Source organism: Martes martes, assembly GCF_963455335.1.
Source record: "Martes martes genome assembly, chromosome: 9".
Classification (NCBI taxonomy): Eukaryota; Metazoa; Chordata; class Mammalia; order Carnivora; family Mustelidae; genus Martes; species Martes martes.
The window spans coordinates 28,629,420-28,647,754 of NC_137896.1; the positions used below are offsets into that span (position 1 = coordinate 28,629,420).

The window sequence follows — 18,335 nt, forward strand, 5'->3', positions numbered from 1 at the left end:
AATTTATATGAGAAATCTAAAGATATCAACTTGGGACTCAAACAGGAAGAGAGCTCTTTCAGATGAAGGTTTAAGGGTGGATCAATCAGTTCCCAGGGGATACCAGTAATATGGACTAGCCAGAAAGACCACATGACTACAGACCCAGGATACACTCCACTGGGCTACTGGACAAATAGCTCTGTGAAGGGACAAGGTAATGCTGAACCTGTCCCCAGTAAGGAGTACTCTGAGGATGAAACAGATACTTCTAGATACCACTGGGGCAGTGTAAACTGTGAAACTCACTCAGAAAGCAATTTTAAAATGTGAATAAAGAGATATAAAACTGATCGTTCAATTAACTAATATCTCTTTGAAGAAACTTTTTAAAGGAAATTATCTGAAATTTAAGAAATTTATATGGATAAAGATGTTCTCACAGCATTATTTATAATAGTGAAAAGTTGGAGACAACCTATGTGACTAATAGCAGGGAAACCGCTAAGATAAGCATGTCCATCCACACACATAATGACTATATAATTAATCAAAATGCAATTACCACTGTGATGTTGGAACATAAATACACTAACTTACATAATATGTAATTACATAATTTGTTATATGTTAATCTAAGAAGAAGGATACAAAATTGTATCCTTAAATTCCGTAACTGTAAAAAGACGCAGATAAAAAAGGCAAGGAATTCACAAAAATGATAATAGTTACATTGAATTAGTGAGATTATGGGTAAATTATTACCAAATTTTCTTTCTTTCCTCTTTTCTTTCTTTTTTTTTTTTTTTTTTTTTTTTTAAGAGAGAGAGCACATGCATGTGGGTGTGGTAAGGAACAGAGGGAGAGAATCTTTTAAGCAAACTCCTCACTGAATGCAGAGCCCAAGCAGGGCTGGATCTCATGGCCTTATTAAGATCATGACCTGAGCTGAAACCAAGAGGAAGACACTCAACCAACTTTGTCACCCAGGCACCCCAATTACTACCCAATTTTCTTTTTTAATTTTTTTAAAGATAGTTATTTATTTATTTATTTAAATATTTTATTTATTTATTTGACAGACAGAGATCACAGGTAGGCAGAGAGGCAGGCAGAGAGAGAGAGAGGAGGAAGCAGGCTCCCTGCTGAGCAGAGCGCCTGATGCGGGGCTTGATCCCAGGACCCTGGGATCATGACCTGAGCCGAAGGCAGAGGCTCTAACCCACTGAGCCACCCAGATGCCCCTATTTATTTATTTGACAGACAGAGATCACAAGTAGGCAGAGAGACAGGCAGAGAGAGAGGGGGAAGCAGGCTCCCCAAGGAGCAGAGAGCCCGACTTGGGACTCAATCCCAAGATCCTGGGATCATGATCTGAGCCGAAGACAGAGGCTTTAACCCACTGAGCCACCCAGGTGCCCCTATTACCCAATTTTCATTGCTGCTATTATATTACTTCCAAAGTTTAAAGAAAAAACAAAGTTCACCTATTAGTAGTGAGAATGAATGTCATTAACTGAGGTAGACAGCTTTAAGATTGCTTAACCATAGTGGCACCTGGGTGGCTCAGTCAGCTGAGTGGCCAACTCCTGATTTCAACTCAGGTCATGATCTCATGGGTCGTGGGACAAGGCCTGCATTGGGCTCCATGCTCAGTGGAGAGTCTGCTAGAGATTCTCCCTCCCCCTCTGCCCCCCCCCCCCCCCCCCCCGCTAAGACACACATACTGTCTCTCTCAAATAAATAAATCTGAGGGAAAAAAAGGCTTAACCATAGGAAAAATTATCTATGAGATACTCTAAGTACTCTGGAAAACAAAGCACCTCCCCTATAGTAAAGAGGAAAAGAAAAGGCTGTCATGGGCATTCTTTCTTTCTGGGAGAAGCTGTTTCAAGTCCCACTGCCCTAGATGGACAATTTTTCAGTACACAAAGAAAAGTGGTGAGAGGCTTCGGTCTATAGGCGTCTTCTGAGAACCTAGTATTAATTAAGCAACAACTGAACATTCATTATATATAAGGTAGACTAACGCATTCCAAAAGACAAACACACATAAAGATGTGTCTCCTTCCGGTGGGTGGAAGAAAATCGCTTTCTGTGCATTTAAAGCCACCACATCCTGTGGGCTGCAGAGGATCTGAAGTACGTACCTGTGCTCCATGTAGCAGCTCAGGGGATCCACGCACACCGTGATGGCACCAATGGTGAAGGAGGACTTGACCTTTGAGTCTGGATGGGTCTGCAGGGCCTGGACGACATCAATAACATCTGTGTAGCTGGGGAGAAAAGAGAAAGATTAGCTTACTGACTGGGGCAGAAGAACGCTGAGGGATTGAGAGAGCAAGGGTGGAAGGAAAACCACAAGGAGGAGCCTTGACTGGGTTCCTTGGGGTCACCCTGCTTAGTAATTTAGAGCCCCTCCCTGCATTCCACAATGTTTCTGCATTCCCAAACCTCATTAGTATTCCTAACCGTGTAAGAATCTCCCACCACTTCTAGGAGTAAAGGGAAGCCTGGAAATGACCCTGGAGCTCTAAGGGTGGGACTTGGTGTCCTTAGGCCTGTTTTCCAATCATGTTAGGAGCTCCTGGATAGGTCTGTTTCCTTTAATAGCTTTTTTCTCTCCTTCTGGAGAAATGGGGAGCATCAGGTACCCCTGTAGGTCAGCGGACACATGTCAAACCCCACCCGCATTTGTATTTCCTGCCTGGAACTCTCCAAACTGCAGACTTCCAGAGCCAATAAATATTTTCAGTTAGAACTTAACATGTTCGTGATTCAGTTTCCCATGCCTGTTGCTCCCAAGGCCTTGTTCTTCTCAGCAGAGGGGACTCCATTCTTTTAGCTCCATTCTTTTGTTTGGAGTCATCACTGACTCCATTTTTTCTCAATTTTCAAAATATAACTAGAATGAGATTGCTGCTCACATTCTCCCACTACTACTGGATACAAACTGTTATCATCTCTTGCACAGATTACCCCACAGCCTCCTCACTGGCCTCCCTGCTTCTATCCCTGCCCCTGCCCAACCTGTTTTCAACAGAGAAGCCAGAAAGATTGTGCTAATCCCACCGTGCTAAGCCACTGAGTGGCTTCCATCCCACTCAGCGTCGAAGTTTTTTGTTTTTTTTTTATTTGACACAGAGAGAGAGAGCACAAGCAGGCAGAGAGGCAGGTCCCTGCTAAGCAGAGAGCCCGATGTGGGACCCAATCCCAGGACCCTGAGATCATGACCTGAGCCGAAGGCAGAGGCTTAACCCACTGAGCCACCCAGGCACCCGCGTCAAAGCTTTTAAAGCCCTTACCACAACCCCCAAAACTGACTGTGATCTGACTCCCATACCACTAGGAGTTTCTCCTCCTCCTATTCCTTCCCTTACCTGAATCTACTCACTGTGACCTCCTGGCTCTTCCCCGAACATGCCAGGCACACGTCCACACTGGCACTCTCTGTCCCCTCTCCTTGATACTCTTTTCCTCAAATGTCTGCCAGGCTTGCTCCCTTCAGTTGTCTGCTCAAATGGCATTCTGAGAGAGGTATCTGACTTGCTACAGCCTATATGACATAGCAACCCTCGTTCTGCACAACCTGCCCGTGCCCCAATTCTTCCCCATGGCACTGAACATTAGCTACATATACTGTTATTTTCTCATTTGTTTACAGTCCGTCTTTAAGTAGTAACGTAAAGTCGTTGATGAATGGTGTAATCTGTGATGCCTAAGCAGGACAGATGAATGAACTGAATGTTCAGTTCTGGGTAGACTCTTGGCCACTCCAAGAAGGGGCCTCCATTCTTTACCTTGTAGAGAACATTTTCCCAACTGACCTAGCCTATCGTCAAAAGGTCAGTTCCTACGGAGGGAAGGCAAATCTGAAGGCAGCCTTATTGATCATATGGGCCTGAGCCCTTGGGAAGCCAGGGATGGTGGCTAAGGGGATAGTTACAGCCTGCCTGAGCCACTTCCTGAGTTCCTACAAATAACTCATCTGCAAAACAGCACTTGGCTTTATCCCAGACTACAATATTCACCATTCCCATAAGGTCTGCCTCTGTCCTGACCAACTAGCAGTGCTTCAATCAAGAACAGGGTGTAACCAGTTCTAGAGCTCCCCCATGAGGGCCTGACAGCCAGAGAGCTGTTAGAGTGAGCCCTCTTCTCCTGGTTTCTCCGCCTGCCTGGGCATGTGTGTGTATAGGCACATGGGGTTCCTTCTCCTGGTTCTGCAATGTCTGGTTAGGCGTGGATGCAGAAGAGCCCCCCACACTGCTGGGCCTTATGCACACCTGAAAGCAGGACTGACTGAAGCTTAAATACTGCCCCAATCTCTTTGTGGTCACGTTTACCAGATTTAACTCTTCTGGGTAAGTCCCCCAGCCTTGCTCCTAAGTATTTGCTTTCCCCCTCTTCTAAAAATAAATTTTGGGGGGCTCCTGGGTGGCTCAGTGGGTTAAAGTCTCTGCCTTCGGCTCAGGTCATGATCTCAGGGTCCTGGGATCAAGCCCCGCACTGGGCTCTCTGCTCAGCAGGGGGCCTGCTTCCTTCTCTCTCTCTGACTGCCTCTCTGCCTACTTGTAATCTCTGTCAAATAAATGAATAAAATCTTTAAAATAAATAAATAAATAAATTTTGGAAGCTTTTTATTTTCCATGTTTGGTATAAGTCCAGAGACTCATTTCTTAGGGCAGAAGAGAACCGAAAGATTTACCAATCCTCTAGATTTTGGTGATTTCAATACCATGGGTTATCCTTTAGAGAGTGGCTAGGGAATTCCCAGGTTTTCAGAGCATTCCATGCAATGGAAAAAAGTTGGAATGAAAATAGGCCCCAAAGTCCTTGGTGAGACCAGTGTATCTAAGTGATGCATCTGGGCACTGCAACCGGGAACTGCTGTGGCAAGAGAAGAGGTTCTTGGGGTCACTCACTGTGCTTGCTGGGACAGGGAGGCTGCTGGACCCTCCCTCCCTCCCCAGCCCTTGCCTGGTAATCATCCTGGCCAGGGCCTCCAAATGGGGGGAAGCAGCCTTTACTACAGAGGAAGCACACTGCTCCAGCTACCAGAGGTTGGACTTGACCACTTTGGCTAAACTGCCTCAAATGCATGATGAAAGCAAAAAAAAAAAAAAACACCTGGCTTTTCATGTTTCCCTCTTTCTTGTCAGTTCTCTCTCTTTTTTTTTTAGGTTTTTAATTTTTTTATTTTAATAAACATATAATGTATTTTTATCCCCAGGGGTACAGGTCTGTGAATCGCCAGGTTTACACATTTCACAGCACTCATCATAGCATATACCCTCCCCAATGTCCATTTCCCCACCACCCTCTCCCGTCTGTCAGTTCTCTCTTTATTAAAAATAAAAGCAAAACAAAAAACAAAACAAAACCCCAGCAGGACTTTAACTTTCTTTCTTCCTAAACAACAGATACCCTATTCAAGTATCTTTTGGCCTGTTTTATGTTTGCAATTTAAGCCAACAATTTGGGCAAGTGTTTTAGATTAATTCAATTTTTGAGACAGACTTTGTTTTTAAATATTTTAAATAATTTAAAGAATGACTTTACAGTATTCTGGAGTATGAAGAAATACAATCCCTTAAATTCCTTAAAATTAGTATTTTAAAGTTCAGATTTCCTCAGTTTTGTGTGTGTGTTTGTAAGTTCCAGACAATTCTGTCACCTGTGTAGGTTCCTATATCTACCAACACAGTCAAGACACTGAACAGTTCCAACACCATCAGGATCCCTTGTGCTGCCTCTTTTACAACCATACCCACCTTCCTCCCGCTTCCCACTCCCATCCCTAACTCTGGGCAACCACCACTCTGTCCTCTATTTCTAAAATTTTATCATTTCAAAATATATTGATTTTAAAAACAGCAACTCCACTGGCTATCAAAGGTCAACACCACTGCCCCACTGCTGTAGTAATGCCAAATGGAACCAGGCCGCTCTAGGGGCAAAAGAAAACCCTGCCTTATACCACCACATTTCCCCAAGAATCCTATAAATGAAGATAAAAGCCACATTTAGAAAATATAATTCTCAATTTGAGAAGCCTCTGGAGTCTCCCTTTACTGGCAACCTCTCAATACTGGGCTCAAAGGTCCAGCCCCAAAGGAGATGGTCATGCAAAAAGGAGGCTGCCAAGAGCTCCCTGCCGACCCACAAGAGAATGGGCCCTGTTTGTAAGAGCAGTGTCTTAGTGAGAGCCATAGCACTCAGCTGATACATCCGCTTGAGTCCTTCAGGAAGTCAGAGGTCCCTAGCATCCCAGGACTATGACTAGGCAAATGCTGGGTAAGAGCACACAAGTGGGCTAGCTATACACTCTCACTGCCATCCAGAGCAGCTGGGGCAGCTGACACTTTTGCAGATGAGTACTGTCAGAGACAAGGGGTCAACGATGCTCTCTCAAGTGACGGAAGATTGCAATGCCCTCAACTATACGATGTCAAACTGCTGAATTTGACTTCAGGTCCACACCCACGATGACCCTCAACTTTGGCAGGGGCTGATCCATTCCTCTGATCATTAGAAGCAATGGAAAACCAGAAGAAAACAAGTGTTTCTGCGGTGCCTGGGTTGCTCAGTCCACTGAGCATCTGACTCTTGATTTCAGCCCAGGTCTTGATCTCAGGGTTGTGAGTTCAAGCCCTGCACTGGGCTTTGTGCTTGTCATGGAGCCCACTTAAACACACACACACACACACACACACACACTCACACACACACGGTTTCAAGCCTAGACTCTTGCTCTGCGTCTTCCATGACGTTGGCCTATAAGCCGGACAAAAGATTTGATGGAAGGGAAGCCCAGGGCAGATGTGAGAATAAGGCCTGAAGGAGAGGAAAGATGGCCTGGTGGGGTACACAGTCCTGCCCACCTCTGGCCTTAGGACCACCCACCTGGCTTTTCTCTACTTCTCACCATCTACCCAGGAGACTCAATAGGGCTTTGGATCCAGGCCTACTCTTTACTGGAAACAATTAGCCAATTGCACATAGTAATTATTATGAGCGCAGAAAATACAGCATAGCATAAAAGCACTTTGTGAGAACTGCCAAAAGCTTCTGTATTACCAGCCATCATGAAGACCACAGCCTGTGTTTTCCTGACCTGGCATGATCTCTTCTGGGCCTGAAGGGTAATGGCCTGCACAAGGCACCTCCTTGGAAGGCCCTAGAACAGGTCAAGGTAAGCTCCTTGCAGCCAGGGTCCCTGAAGCAGTAGCACTCACTCTGTCAAATCTGTCCTCACCAGGGAGCTCCCTGCCCAGCTGGACTATTTATGCTCCCCACTGAGGGTTCCAGGAAACCTTCCTAGACCAGCCATTCTGGGCATGGTGGGGCTCAAGACTGCAGAGTGTGGGGGTTGTCTCTGCAACTCCACATAAGGAAGGACTGAAATACATGGCAAAGGAAGAGGCTTAGGGATTGGTATTGTTACAAGAATTATCAAGGAATCTTGCCCAGAAAATCTCTTTCCTAATTCTCTACCTTTGGGGGATACCATGATACTGAAACCAAACTTAATTTTTAATTTCATTTAATTTTTTAGAGAGAGGGGGAAGGTTGAGGGAGAGGGAGAGAGAGAATCTCAAGCAGGTTCCATGCCCAGTGTGGGCATGCAACCTGATGCGGGACTTGATCTCACAACCCTGAGACGAAATCAAGGGTCACATGCTTAACGGACTGAACCACACAGGCACTCTGACACCAAACTGAAAACTTATGTGTAAGCTATAGCAGCCACTCTGGGCCGCTAGACAGCAACCAGAGGCCTTGTTTAAGGCCTCTCTGGGTAGTGCAGACTCTGCTCACGAACATGTGGAGGTTGTTCTGTGCCCCAGGTTAGCCACATAAAAAATAACAGTAATGGTAAGGTCATCACCATACCCCACTGTTCCCAGAAGACTTCTAGTACTCACCCTTGCAACACCACCAACAGTCGGGTCTTCTTACGGGTGTAAGCTGCCTGGCGGGCAGAGCGGTTCTGCTGAGCCTCTAGGACGCTGGAAAGGTATCTTTGGAAGTGGGCAGCATGAAAACATTCAGAACTATCCATGATTTGGCGGTATACCATCCACCTGGAAATGGCAAGCATAATCTCAGCGTGGGGGCCAACTGATAGCCTGGCCCCAGAGGCTCAGCCTGTGGATCCAAGTGTGACCAGTACTCCCACAGACATTTTGCCCGATGACCCTGCACAGGAGAAAGCAACCCTGGCATCACAGAAGCAGGCAGAGAGCACTGCGTGGGGAGCTCCATGTTCTGAAACCACCATCACTGAACTTCTGATAGGAAATGCCTTGCCATAAGGAAAAGGTCAGGTAAGCACATGACCATCAATCAGACTTTGGAGTTGAGAAAGAATCCTTCTGAACAGGCAGTCATTTCCTGAAGGACCATCCAATAAAATGGTTCCAATCTGGTACTCGGTAAAACTCTTGCAAGGAAGTGGGCAGGGTAAAGAATTCAGACTATTTCTACAACAAAAGCAATGGATATGAGGAAGGAACTGGCTAGCCACTTGGTACTTATAAGAGGCCCAATATTTCCCTATCATGTCTCTAAAACTTATCCAACCCCCTCTAATATCCCCGAACTCCCAAACTTCTAGGCAAGTTCCACCCTCTCCATTCCTTTATGGCCTCCTGCGGGATTGCCTTACTCTGAGGTACTGACTAGATATTAATTGTCTGTTCAGTTAGCCAGGGTTGTTTAGTAATCTACTGGCCACAGAATGTGATGGATGAACGATTTCCCCAGTTTCCCCTAAGCCGACATGTCCCAGCTGCACTGGAACTGATGCAGTCCCCTGGTGGTCAGGGATGGATCACACCCACCAGCTCCCAAGTTCTAACTCCCCTGGTCCTGAATGGCCCTGTTGAACAGGCATACTTCCAGGCCTTTGCCTGTGCTGGTTCTGCTGCTACACTGCTCGTCCCCAGATTTCCAATGGTTCACTCCTCATTTTCTCAGGCCTCTGCTCAAATGTCCCTTTCTCAGTGAGGTCTTCCTTGAGCACCCAATTTAAAACTGTACTCCCTCCCCCAGCTTAGTGCTCTTCTACACCCTTCTCTACTTTGTTTTCTCCATAGCACTTTTCATAGCTAATATACTACCTTCTTTAACTGGTTAATCGTATTTCCAAACTAGAATGTAAGCTCCACAAGGGCAGAGACTTTCTAGCTCATTTCTAGTTGTTCATTTGTTTTTGTTCTAGAACTAGTTGTTCTAGTTCATTTACTTTCTAGTTGTTCATTTGTCACCCACACTTAGAACAGTGCCTGGCATATAGGAAATGCTCAATACAAATGTGTTAAATGGATGGATGGTTACTGCGCTAATATCAATCACACCAAAGGCCAATACATGTTGAAGGTTTCCCAGGGCCTGGGGGGCCCAGGCACAGAATCCCTTTCCCCAAAGCAAAGGCAGCAGCTATACTAACCTGCCATATTCCTTATGCAGAGTGACCAGAAAAGCACAGAGCTCGCTAGCATGACAGCCTGGGAGGCCAGTTACAATGCTGACAATTACCTACATGAAAGAAAAGTCACGTGAGTTCGTCATTCAGCTGGGAGATAGTGTTGTGTAAAAGGTTATGAGAACTGGGGTGCCTGGGTGGCTCAGTGGGTTAAGCCTCTGCCTTCTGCTCAGGTCATGATCTCAGGGTCCTGGGATCAAGCCCCACATCGGGCTCTCTGCTCAGCACGGAGCCTGCTTCTCCCTCTCTCTCTGTCTACTTGTGATCTCTCTCTCTGTCAAATAAATAAAATCCTTAAAAAAAAATAATAAGGTACGAGAACTGACTTCTGGAGCCAGGTTCTGTAGGTCTGAACCTCAGCACCAGCACTCATCTAGCTATGTGACCTTGGGCTCATAACAGAACCTATCTTGCAGGGTGGGTGTGATGATTAACTGAGTTAATTTATATGAGTGTTAATATTTAAGTGCTTAGAACAGTTTGTGGCACATAGCAAATACCATATAAAATGTGGTGTTACTAATACAATTTCCATGGAGCAGGTTTGACTAGATCAGTTAAAATACAACCGAAAACATTGGACAGAAAGGAAGTCTCAGACAAAATGTCACAGGCTAAACTGGTGTGGTAAGTAAGCTCAGTGAAGGAGAGGAGTGGCATGGGGATATTTCCGCCTGGCTGCCAAATCTGTCCAAACTGCATGGCCTGAGCTAAGGAAACAAACGGGGTGTAGGAGGCACTCCTGAGTCTTGACTAGAAGAGGAGCTGGACTGCCCTAGCCTTAGCACACAATCAAATGAAAACAGGGCCCTCCGCATGTATGTATTCCAAAACAACCTGAAGAAATCCCCTGAAAGAGCAGGAGTCAAGCAGGGGAGGAAAGGAACCAGGTAATCGCTGAATGCTTATCGATTTAAATGGCATAGCATGTGTTTTCTGTCACAACATACAAGACTCACCGGGAACGGGCCTGGTCACAGATAACTCAGACTAAAGCTCAGCTTGGTGGCACTCATCACTTGAGCCGGTCACATCGGCAGAGAGAGAGAGCCCTCTTCTCTTCTGGGAACCAGGAGTTCTTCCTCTCCTCTGACCAGGCCCCTACTCTGTACCCCTTTCTGCTCCTGTAGGCAGTACTTCATGCAACTTTTTCATTATCCTCCTCCTCCTCTCCTTGGTTCCTATTCCTCAGCACCCAGGCCCCTGCCTCTCAAATCACAGCACACGTGCTCATAGATAGATACCTTCTTACTTTAAGGCCAGTCCTACAGCACCCTTTTAATACAATACAGCAGGTAGTCATTTTCATTTTTAAACTCTTACCTAAGGGAAAATCAAGGCTCCTAATTGCTTGATGCTCTTATTATCTTTTGCATCTGAGCATCTTCTAGGTTTGCATATAAATAACGCCCTCTCTGAGCATATTATGACATCTGGTTCTGAAGAAATGGTGGGAAGTATCAAGAGGAGGGGCATGTGAGATGGGAGTGGATTAAAATCTACTCTTGGGAAGACGATGTTTATAAAGTATCACCTTACCCTGGTAATGCCAGCAAGGCCCAAGTAACAAGTCCCTTCCTCTTATGAAGCTCAGTGTGTCACCGGCTGCCAGGTAAGTCCTTATCACAAACAGAAAGAGCTGATGGCAGGAGAGCACACTGAGCAAGAATTTGAAAGACACAAAGAAGCCAGGGGAGGCACAGCAAGGGGCCAGGGCTTTATGGTTGCTCCAGGGCTTGGCTGGGATCACTGCAGATGCCTGTACACTCTCACTGTGTAGAGCAGGTTTCATGTGTATTATACTATCAGTATCCTAGGAGGTGGAGAGTCTTACAAAGGGACTCTGCTTGAGCTCTTTTCGTTAACTGACAGAAGATCCAAGGGCAGCCTATCGGGATTATCTTCCTGTGACTTTCCAGCATACTTGCTGAGCTGCTGTACCTTGTCATTTTCTACTCGGTGAATAGGGTTGATTTCGGCTTGCTGCAGCAGGACAGGGAGATGGGTCCTCATCACAGGCTCCCGACTAATGCTGCTGATGGCGAAATGCTGAAGAAACCTAGAAAAATAAAGACAATGCTATTATGTTACATCACCAGTCTTGCCTAAATCTGCTCCTTCACATAGGAAACTATTTAATTGCTAAAAAAGAAACTTAGAGAGATTCACTCTAGAGAATAAAATTGTTTATGGTATCACTACCACCTTATACACTGATCCCTAAGAAGCTACAAAGAAAAAGGAGCTTAGAAAGGACCAACACGGAGGTTCCTGACATTTCAAAAGCCAGAACACTGAACATTTACATACAGCAAACTGGAGCTCACCAGTCTAGCTCTGGAAGTTTGGCTGGGAGGACCTTTAGAGGACTCTGTTTCTCCCCAGCAGAATGGCCCAGGACACTGAAGAGCTTCTGGGCACTGGAGTGTCTGGAATATCAAAAGTTCACAGATTAGAACTCCATCTCCCTACAGCACACATACTTTACATAACTTGTTCTGATGCTTTCAAACCAGAGTCCCGTGACATAGTCAACACTTCCAAAACAAGCATCTCACTGACTTGAACACAATGCGGCATTACTGTGTGAGGACGGGTGTGCCCACAGAGGAAGGTTCACCTGAAACCCTTGGTAATATTATGGGTTTCTGATTCTTGTGGATTTCATCTCTCTTCACTTCTCTTTCCCCAAGGGCACTGGCTACCTGCAAGTGGCAGCGCTGGAATGACTGTGCTGGCCCTTTCAGCAGCCAAGCCCCCTGTGTTACGTAACGTAAGTCGCCCTGCAGAGACAGCAGACACACACAGCTTAGGGAAACAAGCATAAACGCTGAAGGCAGCCACTTACAATCTCTTTTGTTCCACAGATAATCCATCTTCCTGGATCACTTTTAAAGACAGCCCTGAGTTAGCCTGCTGTTGCCAGGGGGAGAAGACCTAAACAAAACAGAATTTGAGCAAAGAACACTTTAAACCCAACAACAGGATATGGAATCCACATGGGGATTTGATGGCTGTTGAAAATCTAGACTGACAGTACAGAGAAAAACCATCATAACAAACAAGTTTGTTTCAAAAATAGAGGCCTGCAGCAATTTTGTTCTGTATTTTTCAAAACCAGAATTACTTTCTGGGTTCCTCTCCCAGGGATTCTGCTCCTTCAGAAGCCAGGAAGCACGGAAGAAGGTGTCAGGTAACACTGTTCTGGCAGCAGGGGCCTGTTCTTCCCTGGGGACAGGACCAGAAGAAGGAGTGGTTCACCCTTGCCTAGAGGCAGAGGGATGGCTGACGAGAATCTAAAGGGTTCTCTCTCCGGGACACGCAAAGAGCACGGGAGGACCAGCAGGCAGTAAGAGGGAGACATGGACTAGCCTGAGATGCCACACTGCAGCCAGGCCAGCTCATCTCTCTTCCGTGTTCGGTCAGTCTCCCCTGAGAGAGGGACACGGTCTCTTCACAGGCTGTGGCAATCAGACCTTTCTGAACATTGCCACCAGTCAAGAGGCTAGCCATGTGTTTAACTTTGGTTATTGCCTGGTCTCTAAGAGGGTAGTATAATTCTTGGTAAGCTCCCTCCTCATGCAATCTGTACCAAGTGCTCATAACATGGAGCCTGCCAGGTGGGACTTCACAAGGGAAGGGCCTGTGAACCATGGGAAGGGAGAGACGAGGGTAGAGTAGAGCTCTGATCCATTAGGTAGGGTCAGATAAATCAATAAAGTAGCTAAAAGAAAAATAGTTTAATTAGGACTTAAAAGGCCAAAGAAGATTTGTCTTAGCAGCTAAAAAGCCTTTCGTTCAGTTCCTTTAGGTTCTCCTCTCAATGGCAAAAGCACCACTCCAGGACCCAAGAGGATTAGAAGCAGCCGCCTCCACCAGGCCTCTCATCACCTCGCTGTTAGCCCCGAGATGTGGTCTTACCAACTAAGCTTCTAAGGAAAAAAAAAGTAGTATTTGTTTTGCTAACCAATGATTGGTGTTACCTCTGAGTAAAATGCTTGGTATATCCTTGATTTGGGGAACAGGGCAATCATTAGAAAATTGCTTGATCCATGGAAATGAACTGGGAGATAAGGAAGCAATGAGCTTTTGAAGTCTATCAGAAGGGCAGCAACAACACTCGTGGAGTCCTAAAGAGAAAAAAGATGGAGTACCAGTGAGAAAAGCCATCTTCATGACACTAGCTCTCACAATACTGTCCGGACACATATGACAAATTTCCCTGCGATTATTTTCACATTATGTGGTGTACCGGGGTCCAATGATAGATGTGCTTTCCAATACCCAGTTAAGGGAGATAAAGGAAGTACAAGGGTCTTTTCCCCTAAATTGAAAATGTCATCTCAAAATTCCTTCTGGTATCAATCCCTAATCAGATATATGATTTTTTAAAAAAAGATTTATTTATTTATTTTGGGGGAGAGGGAGAGGGAATCTCAAGCCGACTCCCCACCAAGCACAGAGACCAATGTGGGGCTCGATTTCACAACCTTGAGATCAAAACCTGAGATGAAATCAAGAGTTGGATGCCCAACTGACTTACCACCCAGGTGCCCCGATATGTGGTTCTTTTAAAAAGTTATCTCTATACCCAATGTGGGGCTTGAACTCATGACCCTAGAATTAAGAGTCACATCCTAAACCGAGCCAGCTAGGCTAACCAAGATTTGTAAATATTTTCTCCCATTTTGTGGGTTGTTTTCACTTTCTTTTTTTTGTTTTGTCTTGTTTTCACTTTCTTGATACTGTATTTTGATGCACAGAAGTTTTCAATTTTGATGAAGTCCAATTTTTTTTTTTTAAAGATTTTATTTATTTATTTGACAGACAGAGATCACAAGCAGGCAGAGAGGCAGGCAGAGAGAGAGGAGAAAGCAGGCTCTCCACAGAGCAGAGAGCCCGATGCAGGGCTTGATCCCAGGACCCTGGGATCATGACCTGAGCCGAAGGCAGAGGCTTTAACCCACTGAGCCACCCAGGTGCCCCTGATGAAGTCCAATTTATATATTTCTTTTGTTGTCTATGTTTTCGGTGTCATAATCCAAGAAATCACTGCCTACTCCAAGGTCACGAGGATTTTACTCCTATGTTTTTAAAATTATTATTAACATATAATGTATTGTTTCGGGGGTACAGAACTATGATTCATCAGCCTTACACAATACACAGCGCTCACCACAACACATACCCTCCCCAATGTCTAACACCCAGCCACCTCATCCCCTCTAGCAACCCTCAGTTTGTTTCCTGAGATTAAGAGTCTCTTATGGTTTGTCTCCCTCTATGATTTTGCCTTGTTTCATTTTTTCCTTTCTTCCGCTATATGATCCTCCACTTTGTTTTTTTTTAAATACCACATATCAGTGAGATCATATAATTGTCTTTCTCTGACTTATTTTGCTTAGCTTAATACCCTCTAGTTCCATCCACATCATTGCAAATGGCTCCTATGCTTTCTTCTAAGTGTTTGACAGTGTTGGTTCTTAGACTTATGCTCCATTCTGAGTTAATTTTTTGTATTTGGCATAAAGTTAGGATCTAACTTCATTCTTTGCATGTGGATGTCTAATTTTCCCAGCACCATTTGTTGAAGATACCTTTGAATGATCTTGGCACCTTGTTAAAAATCATTTAGCTACATATGTGAAAGTTTATTTCTGAGCTACTTTATTTCATTGGTCTATTTATCTGACTCTATGCCAATACCACCCTGTTGCTTAATTACTATAGCTTTGTAGTAAGTTTTGAAATCAGGAAGTATAAAAGCTTTCCACCTCTGTTCTTTTTTAAGATTATTTTGGCTACTTGGGGATACCCTGAGATTCCATATGAATTTCAGGATGGGTTTCTATTTCTGTAAAAAATGCCATTGAATTTTGATAGGAATTGTACTGAATCTGTAGACTGCTTTTGTAAAATTGTGGTCTTAACAATGTTAAGTCTTCCTATCCATGAACATGGAGTATCGTTTCATTTATCCAGAACTTTTTTAATTTTTAGAGCTTCAAATAGTCTGATAAATTTTATGCTATACCCAAACATGGAATACTATTCATGGATGAATCTAAAAATCATTATACTGGGGCACCTGTGGGGCTCAGTCAGTTAAGCGGCTGCCTTCAGCTCGGGTAATGATCCCAGGGTCCTGGGATCGAGCCCCACATCTGGCTCCCTGCTCAGCGGAGATCCTGTTTCTCCCTCTCCCTCTGCCTGCCTCTCTGCCTACTTGTGCTCTCTCTTTGTCAAAGAAAATGAAAATAAAATCTTTAAAAAAATTAAAAATTAAAAAAAATAATTATACTGAGTGAAAAATGTGAAACTTAGAAGGATATAGAAGGTATGATATCCATTTATGCAACATTTTGTTTTATTTTATTTAAAGATTTATTTATTTATCTGAGAGAGAGTATGCTCCCAAGCAGGGGGAGGGGCAGATGGGGAGAGAGAAAAATCTGTAAGCAGACTCCCCGCTGACTGTGGAGCCTAATAAGGGACTTCATCCCAGGGCCCTAAGACTATAAGCTGACCCAAAATCAAGAATCAGATGCTTAACAGACTGAGCCACCCCAGGCAACCCCGTTTATATAACATTTTAGAACTGCATATTGATTTACAGTGACAGAAAGCCAGAAGTGGAGGGAAAGAGGAACTGCAAAAGGGCATTAGAAAACTTCAAGGGTGATGAAAGCTGTCTGTATCTTAATTGTGACAGTGGTTTCGTGAGTATATACATCGGTATACATCTGTCAAAACTTTAAATGGTTAGTTAATTGTACTTACATTGTATTTAAAGTACATGTCAATAAATTAAATTGTTGGCAAAAATATTTAAAATCCTTAAGTGGTCAAATCTGACAGACTTTTCCTTTGGAATTTCTTGTGTCATTACTAAGCTTACGAAGTCTTCCCGTCCCTGGCAGTTTAATACTTATTCATTTTCATACTGTTCTTTCTTCTTGTGAAATTTAAAAATATTTAATCTATCAGAAGTCTATTTTGATTTTTGATATGAGGTAACAATCCATTCTGCCCTGCTCCAAGTTAGCTAACTTACTGTCCCAGCACTTGAATGATTCACCTTTTCTTCTCTCATCAAAGTTTTCATCGAATAATGCCATCCATTCTATCTTGTTGGCCTGCTTGCACTTTTGAACACCCTTTAAGACAACAAGTTCTATGTGGAAGAAAGATATAATTTTCTCTGAATTGTTCACAGAACTTATTTTCTGAGCCATCTGACCATACCACCTCACCTAGTCTGTCTTGACTCCCAAACAGGCTGGTTTTGAGGCTGAAACCAAACACAGTAGAGGGCCTGCTCTCCACTCTGGTGTCATACTGAGAGATGAGCTGTACCTTGGCCAGGAGGAGAACAGCCTAGGGAGAACTCATAGCTGCCTTCTTCCTTGCAAGGGGAGGGGAAAATGTTAAACAAACTGGTGAAGTTAAAGGATGGCTCTGGGGGTAGAACTTTCACAGAGGTAGAGGGGAAGTCTGAGTATGTCCAGAGGTAGGGCTGAGCCCTCATGGGGAAAGTGAGCCATTTCTCTTCTCTCTGGATCACTTATAATTCTTTCTCATGCTAATGGGTGAGTTGAGCCCCATCAATGTTAGAAGAACAGCTTCTTTCCAGTTCTTAAGTGAGTGAGCCTTTGTGTTCCTGGGCAGGAGAGGGCCATTTAAGGCCTTCTTCAGCCTACTTTCTGGTCCTCTTTGGGATAAGTTATGTGGGCCTGGGTGGCTGTTGGCCCTCCTGACCCAGAACTCTTTTCCAGCTAAGCCCTTTATGGAGCAGTGAGGCTGACAAATGGACAGGCCTCTCCATGAACTCCCTGCCTGCCTGCCTCAAGGGCAATGCTGGTTCCTTACATCCTGACCCATGGTGATGGAGCAGGGATAGGAAGTTATTTGGTTTTTGTCTCAGAAGTGTTGAGTATCCTTCTGAACATCAAAGCCATGGACTGTTAAAACACCTACCCCATCATAGAACGAAATGGAATTCATGTGATCCTTGGAAAGGATGATACTCCCATGATGACGGTGAGAAAACAGAAGACCACTAGAGAAGAAGTGCACCTTCCCTGGAAGGAAAAGAGAGCTGGTCAGAGCTGGAGGGCTGGATCCTTGGGGGCCAGATCCCAATGTCTTTGCAGGTATTAGGGCACACCACACTGGTAACTAGAGACTAGTATCTGTAATGCTTAAGTTACACAATTTTTATCTTGAGTCCTTGGGAAGCCAATGCACACTCCTGGAGCTTCAGAGAGAAATGAGGCATCACAGACTTTCCATAAAATTAGAAAAAACAAGTGAATAAGTTATCAGCTGCTGGGAGAGAGGCAAAATTCACATTCACTTGTGGGTGTCTTGCAGGGAAACACACTGAAAAAGACTCTGGGTATGTCTGCTCCACCACTGAGTTTACAGACTCTCCTTTCTCCTATTTTGGCCGAAGCTGATTTGGCTCTAAAGAGACCACATCCCTCACTTAAAGTCCAGCAAAGAGCACCAGGGTCTCAGGTAAAAGACTGGTGAAGGGACCTAAAGGTCCCTGTGCCCAGCAAAGGAACATCTGAATTAGATAATAGGGGATTCTATAGACAGTGGAGGCCTGCTACTCTAGAGCTGCTCCCTCTCCCTCTGCCTGCTGCTCTGCCTAGTTGTGCTCTGTATCTCTCTATCAAAAAGTAAATAAAATCTTAAAAAAAAAAAAAAAAAGAAGATGGGTGGGATGTGGACAATGGATGTGGCTTTCTCAGTTCAAGGATTCAGGTCCAAAGACAGCTGCTGTTTCTGGGTGGCCCAGGTCATACAGAATAGCTCATTATGGGCCCTAGGGGGCAGACCAAAGAAAGGACAGACAGCT

The 18,335-nt window shown here is 44.6% G+C and overlaps 1 protein-coding gene across 1 annotated transcript in view; it reads right to left on the bottom strand.

Moving 5' to 3' along the window:
* Positions 1 to 18,335, bottom strand: part of DNAAF9 (dynein axonemal assembly factor 9) — a 123,999-nt gene that overhangs the window by 27,341 nt on the left and 78,323 nt on the right. The window contains exons 21-28 of the mRNA XM_080814052.1: positions 17,447 to 17,567; positions 13,453 to 13,599; positions 12,318 to 12,406; positions 11,797 to 11,898; positions 11,411 to 11,528; positions 9,434 to 9,522; positions 7,908 to 8,066; positions 2,130 to 2,255 (exon numbers count right to left, since the gene is read on the bottom strand). Of these exons, the coding sequence (XP_080670178.1) occupies positions 2,130 to 2,255; positions 7,908 to 8,066; positions 9,434 to 9,522; positions 11,411 to 11,528; positions 11,797 to 11,898; positions 12,318 to 12,406; positions 13,453 to 13,599; positions 17,447 to 17,567 (951 nt within the window). The remainder of the gene's footprint in view (positions 1 to 2,129; positions 2,256 to 7,907; positions 8,067 to 9,433; positions 9,523 to 11,410; positions 11,529 to 11,796; positions 11,899 to 12,317; positions 12,407 to 13,452; positions 13,600 to 17,446; positions 17,568 to 18,335) is intronic.